We start from the raw sequence: 19,649 nt of genomic DNA, 5'->3' as shown, positions 1-19,649 counted from the left end.
CACGGTGGGAAAAGTGGAAGGGAACAGAAGGAGAGGACAACCAGCAGGGAGGAGGATGGACTGAGTTGTGGTGGTGAGGGAGACACCATTGGAAGACCCGAAGGACCAAGTTGGAGAGAGATCTTCATGAAGAACATCCAAGAGATCTTCACGAAGAACATCCAAGTAGTGTTAGTGTTTTTCAAGCTTGGAGACTTTAAGGTGGGTGGACTTCAACTCCCAGAATTCCCCAGCCCAAGGATTCTGGGAGTTGAAGTCCACCCATCGTAACGCCTTCAAGGTTGAGAAAGCCCCTTTAGATGCCTACACTGAATTCATAGCACATCATGAATCAATCAACAACCAGGTTATGGTGGATCCCCAACCCCACCACCACCATATTCCTCCTGCACCCTTGAGGCCACCCCCCTTTTGCCCTTCCCAGCTCCCCACTGTCCAGCTTCTCACCCTAACCAGCCGCACCACGTCCACGGCGTCCCTTTTGACCCAAGGACGGACAAGGAAGCTCATGGTGGCCAAGGATTCGTCTTGAAGAACCTGCCGCTGTTCCTCTGCTGAACACTGGTCCTTTAAAGGCCACGCCTGACCCTTGGACAGCTGGGCCTTCTCCACTTGGTTGCCTGCCCTCGTTGACTACCAATGGTGGGAGGCCCTCAGTGGGAGAAGCTGGCGTGATGTGAAGGCGATCAGAGGTCACACTTTGATCTTTAACACAGTTCTTCACGCCGCGGACTTGAGATCTTCGTCCCTGGCAGATGTCCTGATCTCTGTTACAAACCAACATTCCTGGGGACTGATTTTCGCACTCGGCTCCCTTTCGGTCTCGGTCATGCTTGGAAGAGTGCCAAGAGACCCTTCGGGGCACCAGACTTGAGAGGCTGGGGTCATCCTTTTCACATGAGCCGGCAGATGCCTTCAAGGGGTCAGTTAAAGATGCAACATCGCCCATTTTCACGGCATGTAAACCTGGTTAGTTGCAACCGCAGTTAGGTGGTAGAGTTGTGCCTTAGCTATAAAAGCCAGCTGAGTGATTGGGGGCCAATCACCAGGAGACGGTGAGTTCTAATCCTGCCTTAGCCATAAAAGCCAACTGGGTGACTTTGGACCAATCACTGGGAGACGGTGAGTTCTAGTCTCGCCTTAGCCATAAAAGCTGGCTTGGCGACTTTGGGCAAATCACCAGGAGACGGTGAATTCTAGTTCCTCCTTACTAATAAAAGCTGGCTGGATGACTTTGGACCAATCCCTAAAAGGCTGTGAGTTCTAGTCCTGAAAGGCATGAAAGGCAGCTGGGCGGCTTCGGGCCAGGTCCTCTCTCGCCGTCCAACCCTCCTCGCAGGGCTGTTGTGTGGAAAAGAGAAGGAGGGAGGATTCTTACGTACGTTTCCTATCTCGAGCTACTTGTGTGAGTGACAAAGGCAGGATTAAAAGGAAAGCTAATGAATAGACGGGGTGGTGGGGTGGGGGAAGGACCCAGCGGGGGTGGGGGGAGCCCTTCCACTCGGCAAGTGGGGGAAAGGCCACAAGTGTCGCATTGTGCAACTCAGACACTTTTATCGCTGGAAAGAACAAGCTGACAACTCGAGCGGAGAGTGTGGGTGGAAAATACCGCAATGCTCCATCTTTCATGTTGGCAGAAAGAAGCCAGGTTAGGTCAACCAGGTCACACAGTGCAGAGATCCTGCCTCTCTTGGCCCCCACTCAGATTCCTATAGCTGCCCCCCCCCCGCCCGCCAGTTGCCTGGAAAATTCCTCGCCTTACGACTGAGCCGAAAATTTCCATTGCTAAGCGAGAAAGTTGTCACGTGAGTTTTGTCTCCGTTTTACAACCTGACTTGTCGCCATTGTTAAGTGAGTCCCTGCAGTTGTTAAGTGAGTAACTCGGTTGTTAAGTACATTTGGCTTCCACATTGGCTTTGCTTGCTAGAAGGCCGCAGAACGGGATCCGTGTGACCTTGGGCCACTGTAACAACCGTCATAAGTACAAGTCAGCTGCCAAGCCTCTGAATTTTGATCATAGAATAGAATAGAATAGAATAGAAATAAGGATAGAATAGAATAGAATAATAAAATATAGAATAGAATAAAAATACAGAATAGAAAAGAAAATACAGAACAGAATAGAAAAGAATAGAAAAGAAAATACAGAACAGAATAGAATAGAATAGAATAATAAAATATAGAATAGAATAAAAAATATAGAATAGAATAAAAAATTCAGAATAGAAAAGAAAATACAGAATAGAAAAGAAAATGCAGAACAGAACAGAATAGAAAATATGGAATAGAATAGAATAGAATAGAATAGAATAGAATAGAATAGAATAGAATAGAATAGAATAGAATAGAATAGAATAGAATAGAATTTAAAGACAATGCTGTACCCGGAAGTTTCAATTTACACCTCCGGGGAGGGGGAGTGACTCCTCTAAATTTCCTATCTCTGCGTGCGGAAAAATGGCGCGACGCCTGAAATCCTCCAACTCTCGCGAGACTCCGCGTCGCGATCAGGGGGCGGGGCCTGGGGTGTCATGGCGGCTCCCTTTCGCCGCCCATCGCCTCAATGCGGAGCAGAAGCTTCCGGGAGGCAAGTTGAAGGCTGGCCGCCTTTCGCCTCCCCCTCCTGGGGAAGCTGCCGCGGGGAGGCTCGGAGCTCGCCCCTGACGGCGCTGGGCAGCTCTGCACGCATCAGATCGTTTACACGTTACGATGGTGACGCGTGTCGACCTTGAACTGCCAGACGCGTGTCTGGTCTTCCCCGTTGCGCTGCACCGCCGGGCTCAGGATGCTTAATTTGAATGGTGGCCGCTATTAATTTATGGTTGCATTTCATTCAATAATTCCTTATTAAAAGTCAATTTAAGCCATTAAATTTATTGTTTTATTAGGTGGATCGTTTATTAAAAATTAATGTAATGATGACCACCCCTTAGCTTGTTATATCGCTGCACTATTTATTACTATGCATTAAGTTGATTGATGTCGTGGTGGCCATCCCTTAATTTATTAAAATAATCATTATAAATTAATGCAAGGAAGGGCGTCCTTTAATTTATTATTTCATTGAATTGTGCAATAATTTTACTATAATGCATAAAGTTATTGATGTAATGAAGGCCACCCCTTAATTTATTAGATGTTACATCATTTATTATAAATTATTTGGATGACTGCACAGGTAGTCCTCGACTTACGACCCCAATGGAGCCCCAAATTTCCGTTGCTAAGCGGGACAGTTGTTAAGTGAGTTTTGCTCTGTTTGGCGACCTGCCTCACCACAGTTGTTAAGTGAATCACGGCAGTTGTGCAGTTGTGAGTCACCTGGTCGTCAAGCTTCCCCGTTGAATTTGCTTGTCGGAAAGTCGCAAAAGGGGATCACGTGACCCCAGGATGCTGCGACCGTCATAAATATGAGTCAGGTGCTGAGCGTGTGAATTTTGATCCTGCAGCAACAGTTGTAAAGTGTAAAAAACAGTCGTAAGTCACTTTTTTTTCAGTCCTGTTGTAACTTCATGAACGGTTACTAAATGAACGATTGTAAGTCAAGGACGACCTGTGTTAGAAGGACTAGTATTTTGGTTTTAAGTGTTAATTTCCTTGCTCTGTCAAATACGAGAAACCTTCATCGGGCTACTAAATTCTGGGGTGGTCTGGAATACTTTCCCCTAGAATAACTTGCTACAGTTGAAGAGATTAGAGATCCATCTGTCTGAAATGGAGAAGGGTTTCCCCCTGAGCAGAGGGTTGGACTAGAAGACCTCCAAGATCCCTTCCAGATTCTATCCTATCCTATCCTCTATTCTATTCTATTCTATTCTATTCTATTCTATTCTATTCTATTCTATTCTATTCTATTCTATTCTATTCTATTCTATTCTATTCTATTCTATTCTATTCTATTCTATTCTATTCTATTCTATTCTATTCTATTCTTTAATTTCCTATTCTATTCTATTCTATATTCTATTCTATTCTATTCTATTCTATTCTATTCTATTCTATTCTATTCTATTCTATTCTTTAATTTTCTATTCTATTCTATATTCTATATTCTATTCTATATTCTATTCTATTCTCTATTCTCTATTCTATTCTATTCTGTGTTGTATATTCTATTTTGTATTCTCTTCTGTTTTGTTCTATTCTGTATTGTATATTCTGTTCTGTTCTATTATATTCTGTATTCTATATTCTGTTCTATTCTATATTTTGTTCTGTCCTATTCTATTCTGTATTCTATTCTATTCTATTTTCTATTCTATTCGGTTTCGACAGAATCAACAATATTGATGTTTTTTTGTTTCTTAATCTACAGAAACCTCACTTCCTCGTGGCGTCCTTTCCTTTCCCAAGCTGGGATGAATAAAACCGCTTTCTCCTCCAGCTGAAACTGCAATTTATAGCTATAGCCAGGAGGATTGCTTGTATCCACACTCCTCCCAGGGGCGTCCCAGCCTAGCAGCTCTTGTTCAAGAGACCCTTTTTCGAAGTGTGCGATGGAGGCCGAATTCTCTGCGGAGAGCCCGGCTACGGCAGACGTGCAACTTTCAACGGACAACGATGGGGAAGCGGGAGTAAATTCTGGACCGGCTTCTAAGGTGCCACGGCTGAACGGAGCTCAAGAAGACGAACATCCTGCTGCCCGGGGACTTTCTCGAGAGGAAGGAGGATCCCGCTTCCAGGACGCTTCGCTGGGCTTTGAGGAAGAGCTGGGCAACGAGAAGCAGGAGGAAGCGGTCGAAGGAAGTGGAGCGTTGACCGATGGGGGACAATATTAGTGAGTTGGATTCCGAACAAAAGGCAGTTCAGTTTAGGCAGAGGAGTTGGGTCTTCCTCAACCCCGGAGAATCGGAACAGGATATGAACGTAGGATGATAAGTTTGGAAGGGACCTTGAAGGTCTTCTAGTCTGTGGCTTTGAGGCGTGGCCTGGGGAGCTTAGGGTGGGGGGGGGGTCCCTGGGGCTCTCTGAGCCTGGTGGTTTTCTTGCAGACGTTTCAGGACCCAACTAGGTAACATCCTCAGTGCTAGAAGGGAGGGGAGTTTGCAGAGAGGGGGAGAAGGGAGAACGAGGAGAAGGACCGAGGGGGTCCTTGATGCTCTCTGATCTTGGTGATTTTCTTGTAGATGCTTCGTGGCCCAACTAGGTAACATCCTCAGTGCTAGAAGGGAGGGGAGATTGTGGAGACAGCATCAGGAGGAGGAGGAGGAGGAGAACTGAGGGGTCCTTGGTGCTCTCTGAGCTGGGTGGTTTCCTTGCAGATGTTTCATGACCCAACTAGGGAACATCATCAGGGAAGGAAGGAAGGAAGGAAGGAAGGAAGGAAGGAAGGAAGGAAGGAAGGAAGGAAGGAAGGAAGGAAGGAAGGAAGGACTGTGGGGTCCTTGGGGGTCTCTGAGCTGGGTGGTTTCCTTGCAGACCTTTCATAACCCAACTAGGGAACATCATCAGGGAAGGAAGGAAGGAAGGAAGGAAGGAAGGAAGGAAGGAAGGAAGGAAGGAAGGAAGGACTGTGGGGTCCTTGGGGGTCTCTGAGCTGGGTGGTTTCCTTGCAGACCTTTCATGACCCAACTAGGGAACATCATCAGGGCTAGAAGGGAGGAGGAGGAGGACTGTGGGGACCTTGGTGCTCTCTGAACTTGATTGTCTTCCTTGCAGACATTTCATGAATGACCCAACTAGGAAACATCATCAATGTTAGAAGGGAGGGGAGATTGTGGAGACAGCATCAGGAGGAGGAGGAGGAGGAGAACTGAGGGGTCCTTGGTGCTCTCTGAGCTGGGTGGTTTCCTTGCAGATGTTTCATGACCCAACTAGGGAACCTCATCAGTGTTAGAAGGGAGTGGGCTTTATGGAGAGAAGAGGAGGACGAGGAGCGGAGGACGAGGACTGTGGGGTCCTTGGGGCTCTCTATGCATTTCATGTTGACATTTCATGACCCAACTGGGTAACATCGGTGCTAGAAGAGCCTTGGTGGAGCAGTGGGCTAACGCCTCCTTAAGTAACACCAGCTGCCTGCCATTAGTGCAGGTTCGAGTCCCACCAGGCTCAAGGTTGACTCGGCCTTCCATCCTTCCCAGGTAGGTAAAATGAGGACCCAGATTGTTGGGGGCAATAAGCTGACTTTGTAATAATGCCGCTTGGGGTGTGTGTGTGAAAGCCCTAATAAGCAGGCATATACATAGAATGAAGGCTACTGCTAAGCTTGTAAGCCGCCCTGAGTCTTCGGAGAAGGGCGGGATATAAATGGAATTAAAATAAAATAAAAATAAAAAATAGAAGGAAGTGAGGTGTGTGGAGAGGAGGAAGAGGAGGAGGAGGAGGACTGTGGGGTCCTTGGTGATCTCTGAGCTGGGTGGTTTTCTTTCCGACCTTTCACGACCCACCCAGTGCTAGTTATGGCAGAGCAGCCGAAGGGAGACTTAATTAGCAGCATTTACAGCCCTGGTTGGTAGTAATTAGTAGTTTAGCTCACAGGATGCAACTGGCATCTTTCTCCCGTCTCCTAGCTTTCCAGCGTACGACTTTGGGCAGGCCCCCCGACTTCTGACAGGCGCGTGGGCCGAGTACAGCCACGTCCCGGAGAACTTCTTGAAAGGCTGCAAGTGGTGAGTAGCTGGCGGGAGAGCTCTTTCGGGGCCCGGGTGAGACCGCCTGGGTCTTGGAAGTGAAGGCCACTTCCCACCTGTTCTGGGTTTGGGCTGCTGCTGGCCCTTAGACGTGGAGAATTCCCCAGATTCTTCTCCTCTTGGATGGGACTGGACAGCAGAAGCCCACCCAGGGACCTATCGGCTGGTCCCAGCAGCGATGGAGGTGGCGTGGAGGCTGCTAGAAGTAAGAAGAAGGCAGCTGAATGACCGGGAGGGAAGGGGCTTAAAAAGTGGGAGAAAGAAGGGGTCTATGGGGCAGGCAGATGGGCTCACGCAAGTTCCAGTTTTAAAGTGGGTGAGAAACTCTTGAAAGGAAGATGCAGGCTCCCCCAAGGCAGAATGCTTCAGCTGGGTCGATCGGTCTTTCTCAGCCTCAGCAACTTTAAGATGGGTGGACTTCATCTCCCAGAATTCCCTTTGGGGCACGTGGATTTCGTCTCCCAGAGTTCCCTTTGAAGATATGTGGACTTAAGACTCCCAGAATTGCTTTCAAAGTGTGTGGATTCCAACTCTTGGGATTCCCTTTGAGAGGCGTGTGGACTTTTAATTCCAGAATTCCTCTTTAAGATGGGTGGACTTCCAACTCCCAGAATCCCCCAGCCAGCCTGCTTTAAGATGGGTGGACTTCATCTCCCAGAATTCCCTTTGAGGCGCGTGGATTTTGTCTCCCAGAGTTCCCTTTTAAGATATGTGGACTTCCAACTCCCAGAATCCCCCAGCCAGCCTGCTTTAAGATGGGTGGACTTCAACTCCCAGAATTCCTCCGTGTGCTTTAAGAGATGTGGACTTCAACTCCCAGAATCCCCCAGCCAGCCTGCTTTAAGATGGGTGGACTTCAACTCCCAGAATTCCTCAGTGTGCTTTAACAGATGTGGACTTCAACTCCCAAAATTCCCCAGCCAGACTGCTTTAAGATGGGTGGACTTCAACTCCCAGAATTCCTCAGTGTGCTTTAAGAGATGTGGACTTCAACTCCCAGAATCCCCCAGCCAGCCTGCTTTAAGATGGGTGGACTTCAACTCCCAGAATTCCTCAGTGTGCTTTAACAGATGTGGACTTCAACTCCCAGAATTCCCCAGCCAGCATGGCTGGTTGGGGAATTCTTTGAGTTGAAGTCCACCCAGCTTAAAAGTTGCTGAGGCTGAGAAACATTGGTTTCGAAAAGTAATTGTCATCTTGTTGGTTGTATTCCTCATTGCAACACAACTTTCCCTGTCAGGTTTGTGTTATCACCGCCCTGAGTCCTTCGGGAGAAGGGCGGTATAGAAATCAAATTATTAAATTAAATTATTAATCATTTCCCCCTCTTTTGTGGCTGAAAAAAACGACTTGCTTGGTTAAATGAGCTGGGAGTAGCAGAACCCCACCTGGCTGGGGGGGAGACCCCTTTTGGGGGTGTTTCTGACCCCCCTCCCTCCCTCCTGCAGGGCGCCCGATGGGACTTGCCTGCTGACCAACAGTGCCGACAACACACTGCGGATATACAACCTTCCTCCAGAGCTGTATGCAGAGCAGTGGGGAGAGGTGACTGAAATGGTACGTGGATTCGTTGTTCCTTTTCGACTCACAACAATGCATGGAGAGACCGCTCGAAGCTACAGGGGCACTGACGTACGACCCTTTCTCGTACTTACAACCGTCGTTGCAAGCCTCCCCAGGGTCAGGCGATCAAAATTCACACGCTTGGCGACTGGCTCGTATTTACGTCCCGGGGTCACGCGATCCCCCTTTTTGTGTCCTTTGGACAAGCAAAGTCAATAGGGAAGCCGGATTCACTTAGCAACTCACTTGTGACTCACTTAACAACGGTGGCCAGGAAGGTCCAAAAACGGGGCGAGGCTCACTTAACAAATTTCTCACTTAGCAACTCGAAATTTTGGCCTCCGTTGCGGTCGTAAGTGGAGGGAGGACCTTTACTCCTCTCTTCTCCTCCTACCGGCGCTGGGTGGTGTGCTGGGCTGAGAGAGAAGGGCTGACCAATATCGGGTTAGTCTGATGTGCTAAACCAGCATGTGTTCTAACCTCTTTCCCATGGCTGCCCGTTTCTTTGTCACTGTAAACCTGGGATTTGAATCTGCCGGTCTTGTGAACAAGGCAGAGTCAGCCTTGCGGGCAGTTGAGAGGTGCGTTCTCTCCTCAGCTTTTGCTGAAAACCCGAGTAAGCGGGAGGTGCTTAAAAATCAAACCAGGATAACTTCTGGTTTGTAGGCTTAACCCGAGCTCTCATGTTAAACCGGAGTTAAAAGAGACCTGGATTGATCAACCATTGCTGTTAACAGCTGGAAAGTCCAGGTCAGCCTTAACTCCAGATCAGGGGTCTTCAAACTTGGCAACTTTTAAGACTTGTGGACTTCAACTCCCAGAATTCCTCAGACAGTCTGTTCTTTGCTGGGGCATATCCTTTTTCTGGGCCAACTTCCCTCCATGGGGCATTCTGGGAGTCGAAGTCCACCCGTCTCCAAGTTGCCCAAGTCGAGAAACGCCACTCTGGATGAAAGGGGCCTGAGCCCTCCACCCTCAGGGTGGTCCTGCACGCCACCCACATCCCTTTAGTCTAATGTGCCAAACCAGCTTTCCTGCCTGAGCAGAGGGTTGGACTAGATGACCTCCAAGGTTCTTTCTTTCTTTCTTTCTTTCTTTCTTTCTTTCTTTCTTTCTTTCTTTCTTTCTTTCTTTCTTTCTTTCTTTCTTTCTTTCTTTCTTTCTTCCTTCCTTCCTTCCTTCCTTCCTTCCTTCCTTCCTCTTCTTTCTTTCTTTCTTTCTTTCTTTCTTTCTTTCTTTCTTTCTTTCTTTCTTTCTTTCTTTCTTTCTTTCTTTCTTTCTTTCTTTCTTTCTTTCTTTCTTTCTTTCTTTCTTTCTTTCTTTCTTTCTTTCTTTCTTTCTTTCTTTCTCTGCCAGCATCCTAGGGATCAACCAGGTACCTCCTTAAAATGTAAGATCTTCCGAGTAGCCCAGTTTTTTGCAGCTTTGCTGGAGTTATTATTGCAGGAAGCTGCAATTTCTTGATGTGTTTTGCAAAGTTTTTGGACATTGTTCCCAGTGCCCCGATGACAATGGGTATCACTGTTACTTTATTATTATTATTATTATTATTATTATTATTATTATTATTATTATTATTATTATTATTATTACCTCTCCTCTCCTCTTCCCCTCCACAGAGTCCCGTCCTGCGCATGGCGGAAGGCGACACCCTATACGACTACTGCTGGTTCCCGCAGATGAATTCTTCCGATCCGGAGACTTGCTTGTAAATCCACTTCGGTTCTTCTCGCAGCCTTTTGCTCCCCCCCCCAAACCCCCAACGTTCTTGGAAGCTGCCCAGGGGGGGGATAGGGTTAGATATTGAATATATGAAATATGACGTCAATAGTTCTGATCTGAAATGCTGAAAGAGGGAGGCCGGTGCTCCTTGTGTGCCCCCCCTGGAGCCCTTGTGGGTCCCTTGTGGGTCCCCTCGGTACCCAGCGTCCTCTTCCACAGCCCGGCTTGGTTTTGGTCCATGCCAGCCTCCCCTTCCCCTTCCCTTCTTCCCTTCCCTTTTCTCTTTCCTCTTCCCTTCTCCTTCCCTTTTCCCTTTCCCTTCCCCTTCCCTTTCCCCTTCCACTTCCTTCCCTTTCTCTTCCCCTTCCCCTTCCTTCCTTTCCCTCCCCCTTCCCTTCCTTCCCCTTCCCTTCCTTTCTCCTTCTCCTTCCTTTTCCCCTTCCACTTCCCCTTTCCCTTTCTCTTCCCCTTCCCCTTCCTTCCCTTTCTCCTTCCTTTTTCCCTTCCCCTCCCCCTTCCCTTCCCCTTCCCCTTCCACTTCCTTCCCTTTCTCTTTCCTTTTTCCCTTCCCTTCCCCTTCCCCTTCCACTTCCTTCCCTTTCTCTTTCCTTTTTCCCTTCCCTTCCCCTTCCCCTTCCCCTTCCTTCCCTTTCTCCTTCCTTTTTCCCTTCCCCTCCCCCTTCCCCTTCCCCTTCCCCTTCCTTCCCTTTCTCTTTCCTTTTTCCCTTCCCCTCCCCCTTCCCTTCCCCTTCCCCTTCCCCTTCCTTCCCTTTCTCTTTCCTTTTCCCTTTCTCTTCCCCTTCCACTTCCTTCCCTTTCTCTTTCCTTTTCCCTTCCCCTCCCCCTTCCCCTTCCCCTTCCCCTTCCCCTTCCCCTTCCCTTCACTGCCTTCTCTCCCTTTGCAGCCTGGCCAGCAGCAGCCGAGACAACCCGGTCCACGTGTGGGATGCCTTCAGTGGGGAGCTGCGGGCCTCTTTTCGCCCCTACAACCACCTGGTGAGTAGGTCTGAAGGCCAGAGCCCCCCCCCACTCAGCCTCCCCCACCCTCCCCAGCCCCCCTGGGATTTCCATCTTGCCCAGAAATGAATCGCCCAGTTAATCATTCGAAGGTCTGCGCACTTTGCTCCGTTAATGAGCCATCTTTGGAATACGGCCTGGTCACCACCGTGTAAAGAAGAGGATGTGGAGACTCTGGAAAGAGTGCAGAGAAGAGCAACGAAGAGGATCAGGGGACAGGAGGCTAAAACACATAAGGAACGGTTGCCGGAATCGGGGATGCCCAGTTTAACGAAGAGAAGGACGAGGGGGGACAGGATAACAGCCTTCCAGTATCTCAGGGGCTGCCCCAAAGAAGAGGGAGTCAAGCTATTCTCCAAAGCGCCTGAAGGCAGGAGAAGAAGCAACGGATGGAAACTAGTCAAGGAGAGAAGCAACCTAGAACTAAGGAGAAACTTCCTGACAGTGAGAACAATTAACCAGTGGAACCGCCTGCCACCAGAAGGAGTAAATGCTCCAACGCTGGAAGTTTTTAAGAAGAGACTGGACAGCCATTTGTCTGAAACGGTATAGGGTTTCCTGCCTGAGCAGGGGGTTGGACTAGATGACCTCCAGGGTCCCTTCCAGGTCTGAATCTATGATTCTATTATAATCAGTAGGACGAATTGCTGCCAGAAGTTGCGGGTGCTTCATCACAGGAGGTTTTTAAGGAAGAGACTGGACAGCCATTTGTCTGAAACAGTGTACGCTTTCCTGCCTGAGCAGGGGGTTGGACTAGATGACCTCCAAGGTCCCTTCCAACTCTTGTCCTTCTGTTATTCTGTAATGAATGCAGCCTAATGTAAAACACAAAAAAATGTCCTGGGGAAAAGCTGGGGGCTCTACAATTACACACACACACACAACACACACACACACACACACACACACACACACACACACACAAAGAGCTTGACCAGAGACCTGTCTGTCTGTCCTTTCGGTCCAGGATGAGTTGACGGCCGCCCACTCGCTCTGCTTCACTCCTGATGGCGCCCAGCTCTTTTGCGGCTTCGACAAAATGGTGCGGGTGTTCGACACATCGCGGCCCGGCCGGTCGTGCGAAAACAGACCCACATTTGGTGAGTTAAACCCTAGGTCGGATTGAGGGCAACAGCCAAAGTCTGGAAGTTACAACGGCAGTGGGGAAAAACTCACTTAACGACCGCTTTACGACCAGTTGCAGCATCCCTCTGGTCACGGGATCAAGAATCAAGACGCTTGGCAACTGACTCCTCCTTACGACAGTTGCAGCGTCCCGGGATCACACGATCCCCATTTGCGACCTTCCCAGCCGGCTTCCGATGAGCCACCTCAAGCCAGCTTCGCTTAACGTCCGCGTGATTCACTTAAAACAGCTGGGAAGAATGCTCGTAAAACCAACCGGCCGTGGAAAATTCGGGTGCCGTTCGTTGTAAGTCGAGGAATCCCCGTGCGCTCAGGGACGAGAGAATCAGCAAAATAATAAATAAAAATGGCAATTAAAAAGGGAAGAGAGGCCGGTTCTGACACACACACACACACACGACGTAGGAGGGCACCCCGTTCTTGCATAGTGACGGCGGAGGGGGAGGCAGAACGTCGCAGCCTGGTCTTCCCGTTGCTTTGCTTCGCGTCGCTGCAACAGCCTGCCTCCTCCCCACCCCGAAATTTGTTGGCTAGCCGCCATTTTTTTTAAAGAAAAAAGATAATTGTTTTTGTGAGAAGCTGTGAGGTGTGAAAAACTTGCCGTTTATTTTGCCTCTTGTCGGTTTGCCTTTTTGCGGACTTGATGGGAGACTTGCAAACTGCCAAAAAGTCCCTTTTTTGAGGCAGTGAGCAGAAATCCCAGGAATAAATAAACCAATTAAAAATATATATATATATATATGAAGACATGGGAGAATTATGACAGAAGTGGGACCCCACTTCAGGAAGGACGTAAATTGTGGGGGGGAATCACAGGGGAAGAGGTGTCGTTTTAAGGTTTTGTAGTCCCGAGCTGTTGAGGGACTGGTGACAATGTCCTATTTAAAAGTTCCTCTCCTGTAAAGGATCCATATATAAAATAATCTGCAATAATTAAAGGAGTGGTCACTTGTAAGCCAGGGGTCTTCCAACTTGGCCCTTTGATGACTTGTGGACCTCAACTCCCAGGATTCCTCAGCCAGGTACTCTGGCTGAGGAATTCTGGGAGTTGAAGTCCACAAGTCATCAAAGGGCCATAGTTCCCTCACGCTGGCTGAGGAATTCTGGGAGTTGAAGGCCACAAGTCATCAAAGGGTCACAGTTCCCTCAGGCTGGCTGAGGAATTCTGGGAGTTGAAGTCCACAAGTCCTCAAAGGGTCATAGTTCCCTCATGCTGGCTGAGGAATTCTGCGAGTTGAAGGCCACAAGTCATCAAAGAGTCACAGTTCCCTCATGCTGGCTGAGGACTTATGGGAGTTGAAGTCCACAAGTGAGAAAAGGGTCACAGTTTCCTCACGCTGTCTGAGGAATTCTGGGAGTTGAAGGCCACAAGTCATCAAAGAGTCAAACTTCCCTCACGTTGGCTGAGGAGTTCTGGGAGTTGAAGTCCACAAGTCATCAAAGGACCATAGTTCCCTCACGCTGGCTGAGGAATTCGGGGAGTCCACAAGTCATCAAAGGGCCAAGCTTGAAGACCCCTGCTTTAAACGGACTTCAACTCCCATAAGGCCTGAACTCCCGTTGGCACTGCTGGCTGGGGCATTCTGGGAGTTTAAGTCCAGCCGCCTTGAAGTGGCCCAAATTGAGAAACACTTAAATTGGCGAGAAAGGCCATAAAATGGGGCAAAATTCACTTAACGACTGTCTCGCTCAGCCGTGGAAACTTTAGGCTGAATTGCCGTAATTCAAGGACCCCATTTTACGACCTCTCTCGCTGCAGTTGTTAAGCGAAGCGCTGTTTGTTAACAATAGTAACAGAGTCTCGTTCAGTGAATCCGGCGTTCCCCCAGTGACTTTCCTTGTCAGAAGGTCGCCAAAGGGGATCGCGTGACCCCGGGACGCTGCCACCGTCGTAAATACGAGTCAGTTGCCAAGCATTTTAATTTTGATCACGGCTCCGTGCAACGGTCGTAAGTGCAAACAACGGTCATAGGTCACTCTCTTCAGTGACGTGGTAAGTTTGAACGGTCACTCATTGAACTGCTGTAAGTTGAGGACTAGCTGCATAAATAGCCCGAGTGATTTCTAAACATAATCAAGGCAGGGTTAAAAAATAAAATCTAAAATATTTAGTGACCGCACACTAAATGAACTGCTGTAACTTGAGGACCACCTGTCTCCACGTCGGCCTGTCTTCTGGCATCAGGGGAGTCTCCAGATTGGGGGGGGGGTGCTCGGTGCCCCGGGGTGGGGGACCCCAGGAAAGCCCCCCCCTTTCATAGCTTCATGGGTCTTAAGGGTGGATTAATAGAACTGGGCCTCCTTTAAAACTTGGGAATTATAAATATTAAACGTTAAACTTAAAATATTAACGGGAAACTAAAAATTGGGGGAAAACTAACCAGGACCTCGATTGTCTAAAAAGATTGAACGTTAAAACAACTAGGGACAGGTACAAACTAAAAAAAATATGGATAAACGTAAGAAAGTTTTTTTTTTAATTTTTATTAAATCGATATCATAAGAATTGTGTTAATTTAAATGTGAGACAGTAAACGCCCAGGGGGGAAAAGGGAGGAAATATTGAATTTTAACAGTTCGTGATCTGTACTAAAGATATCTGTCTGTTATTGAATTGTGGGCCAACTCAGCCGCCACGTTGCTTTGCAAATATTTAAATGTAAAACTAGACAAATCAATAAAATTTTCCTTAAAAAAAAAAATGGGCCTCATCCTGCCGCCTTGCCCCCTTTTTCCCAGCGAAAAAACAAGGACAAACTGGGATCATCTCCTGCATCGCCTTCAGCCCGACGCAGCCCCTTTACGCCTGCACCTCGTACGCAAAGACCGTCGGCCTCTACTCCCGCGCGGAGGGAGACCCCTTGGCGATGCTCGTTGGGCACCGCGGGGGCGTCACCCACGCCGCCTTTTCCCCGGACGGACTTTACCTCTTCACCGGCGGACGCAAGGTAAAGCCCGGCGGCGTTTGGCGGGAGGGATGGAGGGGCCGAGCGTGGCCTGGTGGCTGTCCCATCTCTTGAACCCGGCTCCGGGTGGCCTGAGCGTCGGGAAAGGCGGGTGAAGGACGTGGGAAAGGAGTCCAGCTTGCTCCTCCGCCTTCTCGTAAGCGTCCGCCATTCTCCGACAGGACGCCGAGATTCTCTGCTGGGACCTCCGGCAGCCGGGCGAAATGGTCTTCTCGCTCTCCCGCACGGTGGGCACCAATCAGAGGCTGTATTTTGACCTGGATCCGTAAGTGGCCGTCTGGATGCGCTCCCCTCCTGGAGATGGCTTGTTTTCTTCGGGGTCCTTGGGGGGGTGTCTCTGAGCTGGGCGGTTTTCCTTGCAGACGTTTCATGACCCAACTAGGGAACATCATCAGTGCTAGAAGGGAAGGAAGGAAGGAAGGAAGGAAGGAAGGAAGGAAGGAAGGAAGGAAGGAAGGAAGGAAGGAAGGAAGGAAGGAAGGAAGGAAGGAGGACTGTGGGGTCCTTGGTGCTCTCTGAGCTGGGTGGTTTCCTTGCAGACGTTTCATGACCCAACTAGGGAACATCATCAGTGCTAAAAGACAGTGGGAGGAGGAGGAGGAAGAGGAAGAGGAAGAAGGAGGAGGAGGAGGAGGAGGAGGAGGGAGGAAGAGAAGGAGAAGGAGAAGGAGAGGAGGAGGAGGAGGAGGGCTGTGGGGTCCTTGGGGGTCTCTGAGCTGGGCGGTTTCCTTGCAGACATTTCATGACCCAACTAGGGAACGTCATCAGGGTTAGAAGGAAGGAAGGAAGGAAGGAAGGACTGACTGACTGTGGGGTCCTTGGGGGTCTCTGAGCTTGGCAGTTTTCTTGCAGACATTTCATGACCCAACTAGGGAACGTCATCAGGGTTAGAAGGGAGGAGAGGGAGGGAGGGAGGACTGTGGGGTCCTTGGGGGTCTCTGAGCTTGGCAGTTTTCTTGCAGACATTTCATGACCCAACGAGGGAACCTCATCAGTGCTAGAAGGAAATGGGGGTTGTGGAGTGAAAGGAGGAGGAGGAAGAGGAGTGGGGGGAAGGAGGAGGAGAGGAGGAGGAGGAGGAGCACCCCCGTGGTCATGTGTTCAAAATTCAGACGCTTGGCAATTGACTCACATTTACGACGCTTGCATTATCCCGGGGTCACGCGCTCCCGTTTGGCGACCTTCTGGCAAGCGATAAGGAAGCCAAGTCCGCTTAACAACAGCATTACTCGCTTAACAACTGCAGCGATCCACTTAACAACCGCGGCAAGAAAGGCCGCAAAACGGGGACAAAAGTCACTGAACAGTTGTCTCGCTTAATAGCGGAACTTTGGGGCTCAACTGCGGCCGTAAGTCAAGGGACTACTTTAACCAGGTTTCCCCTGCTTTCTCCTCCCCCCCCCGGACAGGAGTGGGCGGTATTTGGTGAGTGGGAACACCAACGGCCTCGTTACGGTCTGGGACACCACCCAGCCTCCCCCCGGCGACCCCCCAGCTGTGTTACCCCCAGTGCTGCAATTCCAGGCCGTGGGAGACTGCGTGAATGGGATCAGGTACGAATCCTGCTCGGGCGGTCGTCGGGGTGCAGGAAGTCAGGGTCGGCCTAGGCTCTGTCACCCCACAGGGGATTGTGGGGCGGGAGGGGTAACCCCAAAGCTTGCAGGGTGTGCATTGGGGTGTCGGAGTGCCTCTGTTCCCCCCTCCCCCCCCCCCGGACGGTGCTGGCCCCAAGTAAGCAGAAAGAGCCCGCTTGGGCCAGCTTCCTCTGCTCTGTTGTGTCCTAACCACTTGGACTTCAACTCCCAGAATCCTTAGCTGTTTAGTTAGGGATATTGGGAGTCGGACGTCCTGCAGGAGACTGAAAATGGGAGAAGGAAAATGGTTCTTGGAAGCTGCCCAGGGCCAGTAGGTGACCATATGGGTGGCATATAATGGTTGCTTGCTTGCTTGGTAGGTAGGTAGGTAGGTAGATAGAGATAGATAGATAGATAGATAGATAGATAGATAGATAGATAGATAGATAGATAGATAGATAGATAGATGATAGATAGATAGATAGATAGATAGATAGATAGATAGATAGATAGATAGATAGATGATAGATAGATGATAGATAGATAGATGATAGATAGATAGATAGATAGATAGATAGATAGATAGATAGATAGATAGATAGATAGATAGATAGAGATAGATAGATAGATAGATAGATAGATAGATGATAGATAGATAGATAGATAGATAGATGATAGATAGATGATAGATAGATGATAGATAGATAGATAGATAGATAGATAGATAGATAGATAGATGATAGATAGATAGATGATAGATAGATAGATAGATAGATAGATAGATAGATAGATAGAGTTGAGAGATAGATATAGATAGATAGATAGATAGATAGATAGATAGATAGATAGATAGATAGATAGATAGATAGATAGCCTTTGTCATTTTTTTACTGTGGGCACAATGGCACACATTAAAAATGAAATTTTGTTGCTTGCTTTCAAAAGTGTACACATACATAACACACATTTAAACATGCTCCATGCAACATATGCATAAACCTACACAGTAGAAAATATGGAATGGAATGGAATAGAACAGAATAATACAAAATAATAATAGAATAAAATAAAATAAAATAGAATAGAATAGAATAGAATAGAATAGAATAGAATAGAATAGAATAGAATAGAATAGAATAGAATAGAATAATAAAATATAGAATAAAATAATAAAATATAGAATAGAATAGAATAAGAAATAGAATAGAATAATAAAATATGGAATAGAATAATAAAATATAGAATAAAATAATAAAATATAGAATAGAATAAGGAATAGAATAGAACAAAATTAGAATAGAATAGAATAATAAAATATAGAACAGAACAGAACAAGGAGAATGCAACAGAATAGAATAAATGAAGAACGGAATGGAATTGGGAATGGGGGATAGGAACAGGAATAGGGAATAAAGCCTCCAGTAGAGAGAAGACGGGCTCCAGCCTCAGTCCAGAAGTTCTGGTCCCAGTGACCGACCCAGACTGGATCTTGCAAAAGAAAAAGCCTCTTGATCTCCCTCCGGATCGCTAACACAGCTCCCCCATCCGCGTGCTATTCAATGCTGCTTCCGCCGCAGGATCGGCCTCTTGCCAAGAGCTTCTCCAGCTGTGGGTCACCCTTGGCCCTCGGAGCAGGGCAGGCGTTCCAGATGTGGCAGCCTGCGGTCCCGGGGGGGGCACCAGCCAGCCAGCCCCGGTTCGTCTTCCTAATCCCTCTCCCCCCCTCTTTCTTCCAGCCTCCACCCCAGCCTCCCTCTGCTGGCCACCGCTTCGGGCCAGCGGCATTTTCCCGATCTGCCAGAGAGTGGAGAGGACGAGGCGGAAGAAGGAGGGGACCGTCCAGTCGCCCCTCTTCGGACGCAGGGCGACAACGCTCTCCGGTTGTGGTGGTGCAGCCCGGACTCGCAAAGCGAGGGGGCCGTTTCCTAGCCCAGAAGACCAGACTCCAGCCGTGGCCGCCTCCTCCTCTGTGGCACGAGGAGCCGAACAAGAATCGTGGCAGGATCCTGCACCAAGCTATTCCGCTTGCCGGTTTCAGGACTGGGCGCATAACTACGACTCCCGGACGTGGTGTGCCTCGGTCCGGATGGACGCCAGAGCTCGTTCTGAAGACACAACAGGAGACACAAGTGTCTCAACAACAGACCCAATGGCGGTGTGTGTGTGTGTGTGTCTTTCACGGAGGAGAAAGCCCTGACGGGGGTCTCAGTAGAGGCCCCGATCTTTCTTCTTGGTCCCCTTTCCTCTCTCTTTTTGAACTCAGCGAGAAATACCGGATTTCCCCCCCCCCACACACACAGAGGTTTCTTTTCCTGGAATTCCTCGCTTCTCTGGGATATCCGTGTTTTTTCCGGCGTTGCCCAAACCGACAGACTTTGGAGAAAGCTCAGACGGCTTTCTCCATATTTAGAGCCAAATTCCTTCTTTCCAATACTTATTTTCACAGGAAAAAAAGACGTGGCTTTCATCCCCTAATGAAAGATTTCATAAAGGTTTCTCCCAGAGGATCCATATTGTTTCAAGTCTTCCTCACCAAGCCAGTCCCAAACTCCACAACTCTCAATAAATTGGGAAGTTTTTTTAAAAAAAATGATTAATTTATTTGTATCCCGCTTTTATTGTTTCTGCCGAACTCAAGAAGGCAAACATGTTCCGTGCGTCTTCCTCTTTTCACCACCACGACAATCCTGTGAGGTGGGCTGGGCTGAGAGAGAGGAGGATTGGCTCAAAGTCACCCAGCTGGCTTTCATATCTAAGGCGGGACTAGAACTCGCCGTCTCCTGGCGATTGGCCCAGAGTCACCCAGCTGGCTTTCATATCTAAGGCGGGACTAGAACTCGCCGTCTCCTGGTGATTGGCCCAGAGTCACCCAGCTGGCTTTCATATCTAAGGCGGGACTAGAACTCGCCGTCTCCTGGTGATTGGCCCAGAGTCACCCAGCTGGCTTTCATATCTAAGGCGGGACTAGAACTCGCCGTCTCCTGGTGATTGGCCCAGAGTCACCCAGCTGGCTTTCATATCTAAGGCGGGAC

The 19,649-nt window shown here is 48.7% G+C and overlaps 1 protein-coding gene across 3 annotated transcripts; it reads left to right on the top strand.

The window, feature by feature from the left end:
- The first annotated feature begins 1,734 nt into the window (after nt 1-1,734).
- LOC308676064 (telomerase Cajal body protein 1-like) lies at nt 1,735-19,229 on the top strand. Of its 3 annotated transcripts, XM_081341774.1 has the most exons (11): nt 1,735-2,801; nt 4,316-4,777; nt 6,510-6,608; nt 8,078-8,186; nt 9,812-9,900; nt 10,820-10,910; nt 11,899-12,031; nt 14,817-15,025; nt 15,205-15,308; nt 16,453-16,596; nt 18,354-18,753. In XM_081341774.1, exons 2-11 carry the CDS (start codon nt 4,497-4,499, stop codon nt 18,544-18,546), a joined length of 1,452 nt encoding a protein of 483 aa, XP_081197900.1. In that variant the 5' UTR covers nt 1,735-2,801; nt 4,316-4,496; the 3' UTR covers nt 18,547-18,753. The 3 variants fall into 3 exon arrangements, with proteins under 3 accessions (XP_081197900.1, XP_081197898.1, XP_081197899.1); XM_081341772.1 differs by lacking the exons at nt 15,205-15,308; nt 16,453-16,596 and having other exon boundaries at nt 18,354-19,229; XM_081341773.1 differs by lacking the exons at nt 1,735-2,801; nt 15,205-15,308; nt 16,453-16,596 and adding an exon at nt 3,193-3,477 and having other exon boundaries at nt 18,354-19,229.
- Nucleotides 19,230-19,649: the final 420 nt, after the last annotated feature.

The sequence above is a fragment of the Vipera berus genome, assembly GCF_964194415.1.
Source record: "Vipera berus genome assembly, chromosome: W".
In the NCBI taxonomy this organism is placed as follows: domain Eukaryota; kingdom Metazoa; phylum Chordata; class Lepidosauria; order Squamata; family Viperidae; genus Vipera; species Vipera berus.
This window is presented reverse-complemented; position numbering and strand designations above follow the sequence as displayed.

Bases quoted from the DNA above. Each gene is read 5' to 3' on its own strand.
- LOC308676064 (XM_081341772.1), top strand. From the start codon at position 4,497: ATGGAGGCCGAATTCTCTGCGGAGAGCCCGGCTACGGCAGACGTGCAA. The intron at 4,778-6,509 runs GTGAGTTGGATT...CCCGTCTCCTAG, and splicing joins ACCGATGGGGGACAATATTA to CTTTCCAGCGTACGACTTTG. The intron at 8,187-9,811 runs GTACGTGGATTC...TCCCCTCCACAG, and splicing joins GGGGAGAGGTGACTGAAATG to AGTCCCGTCCTGCGCATGGC.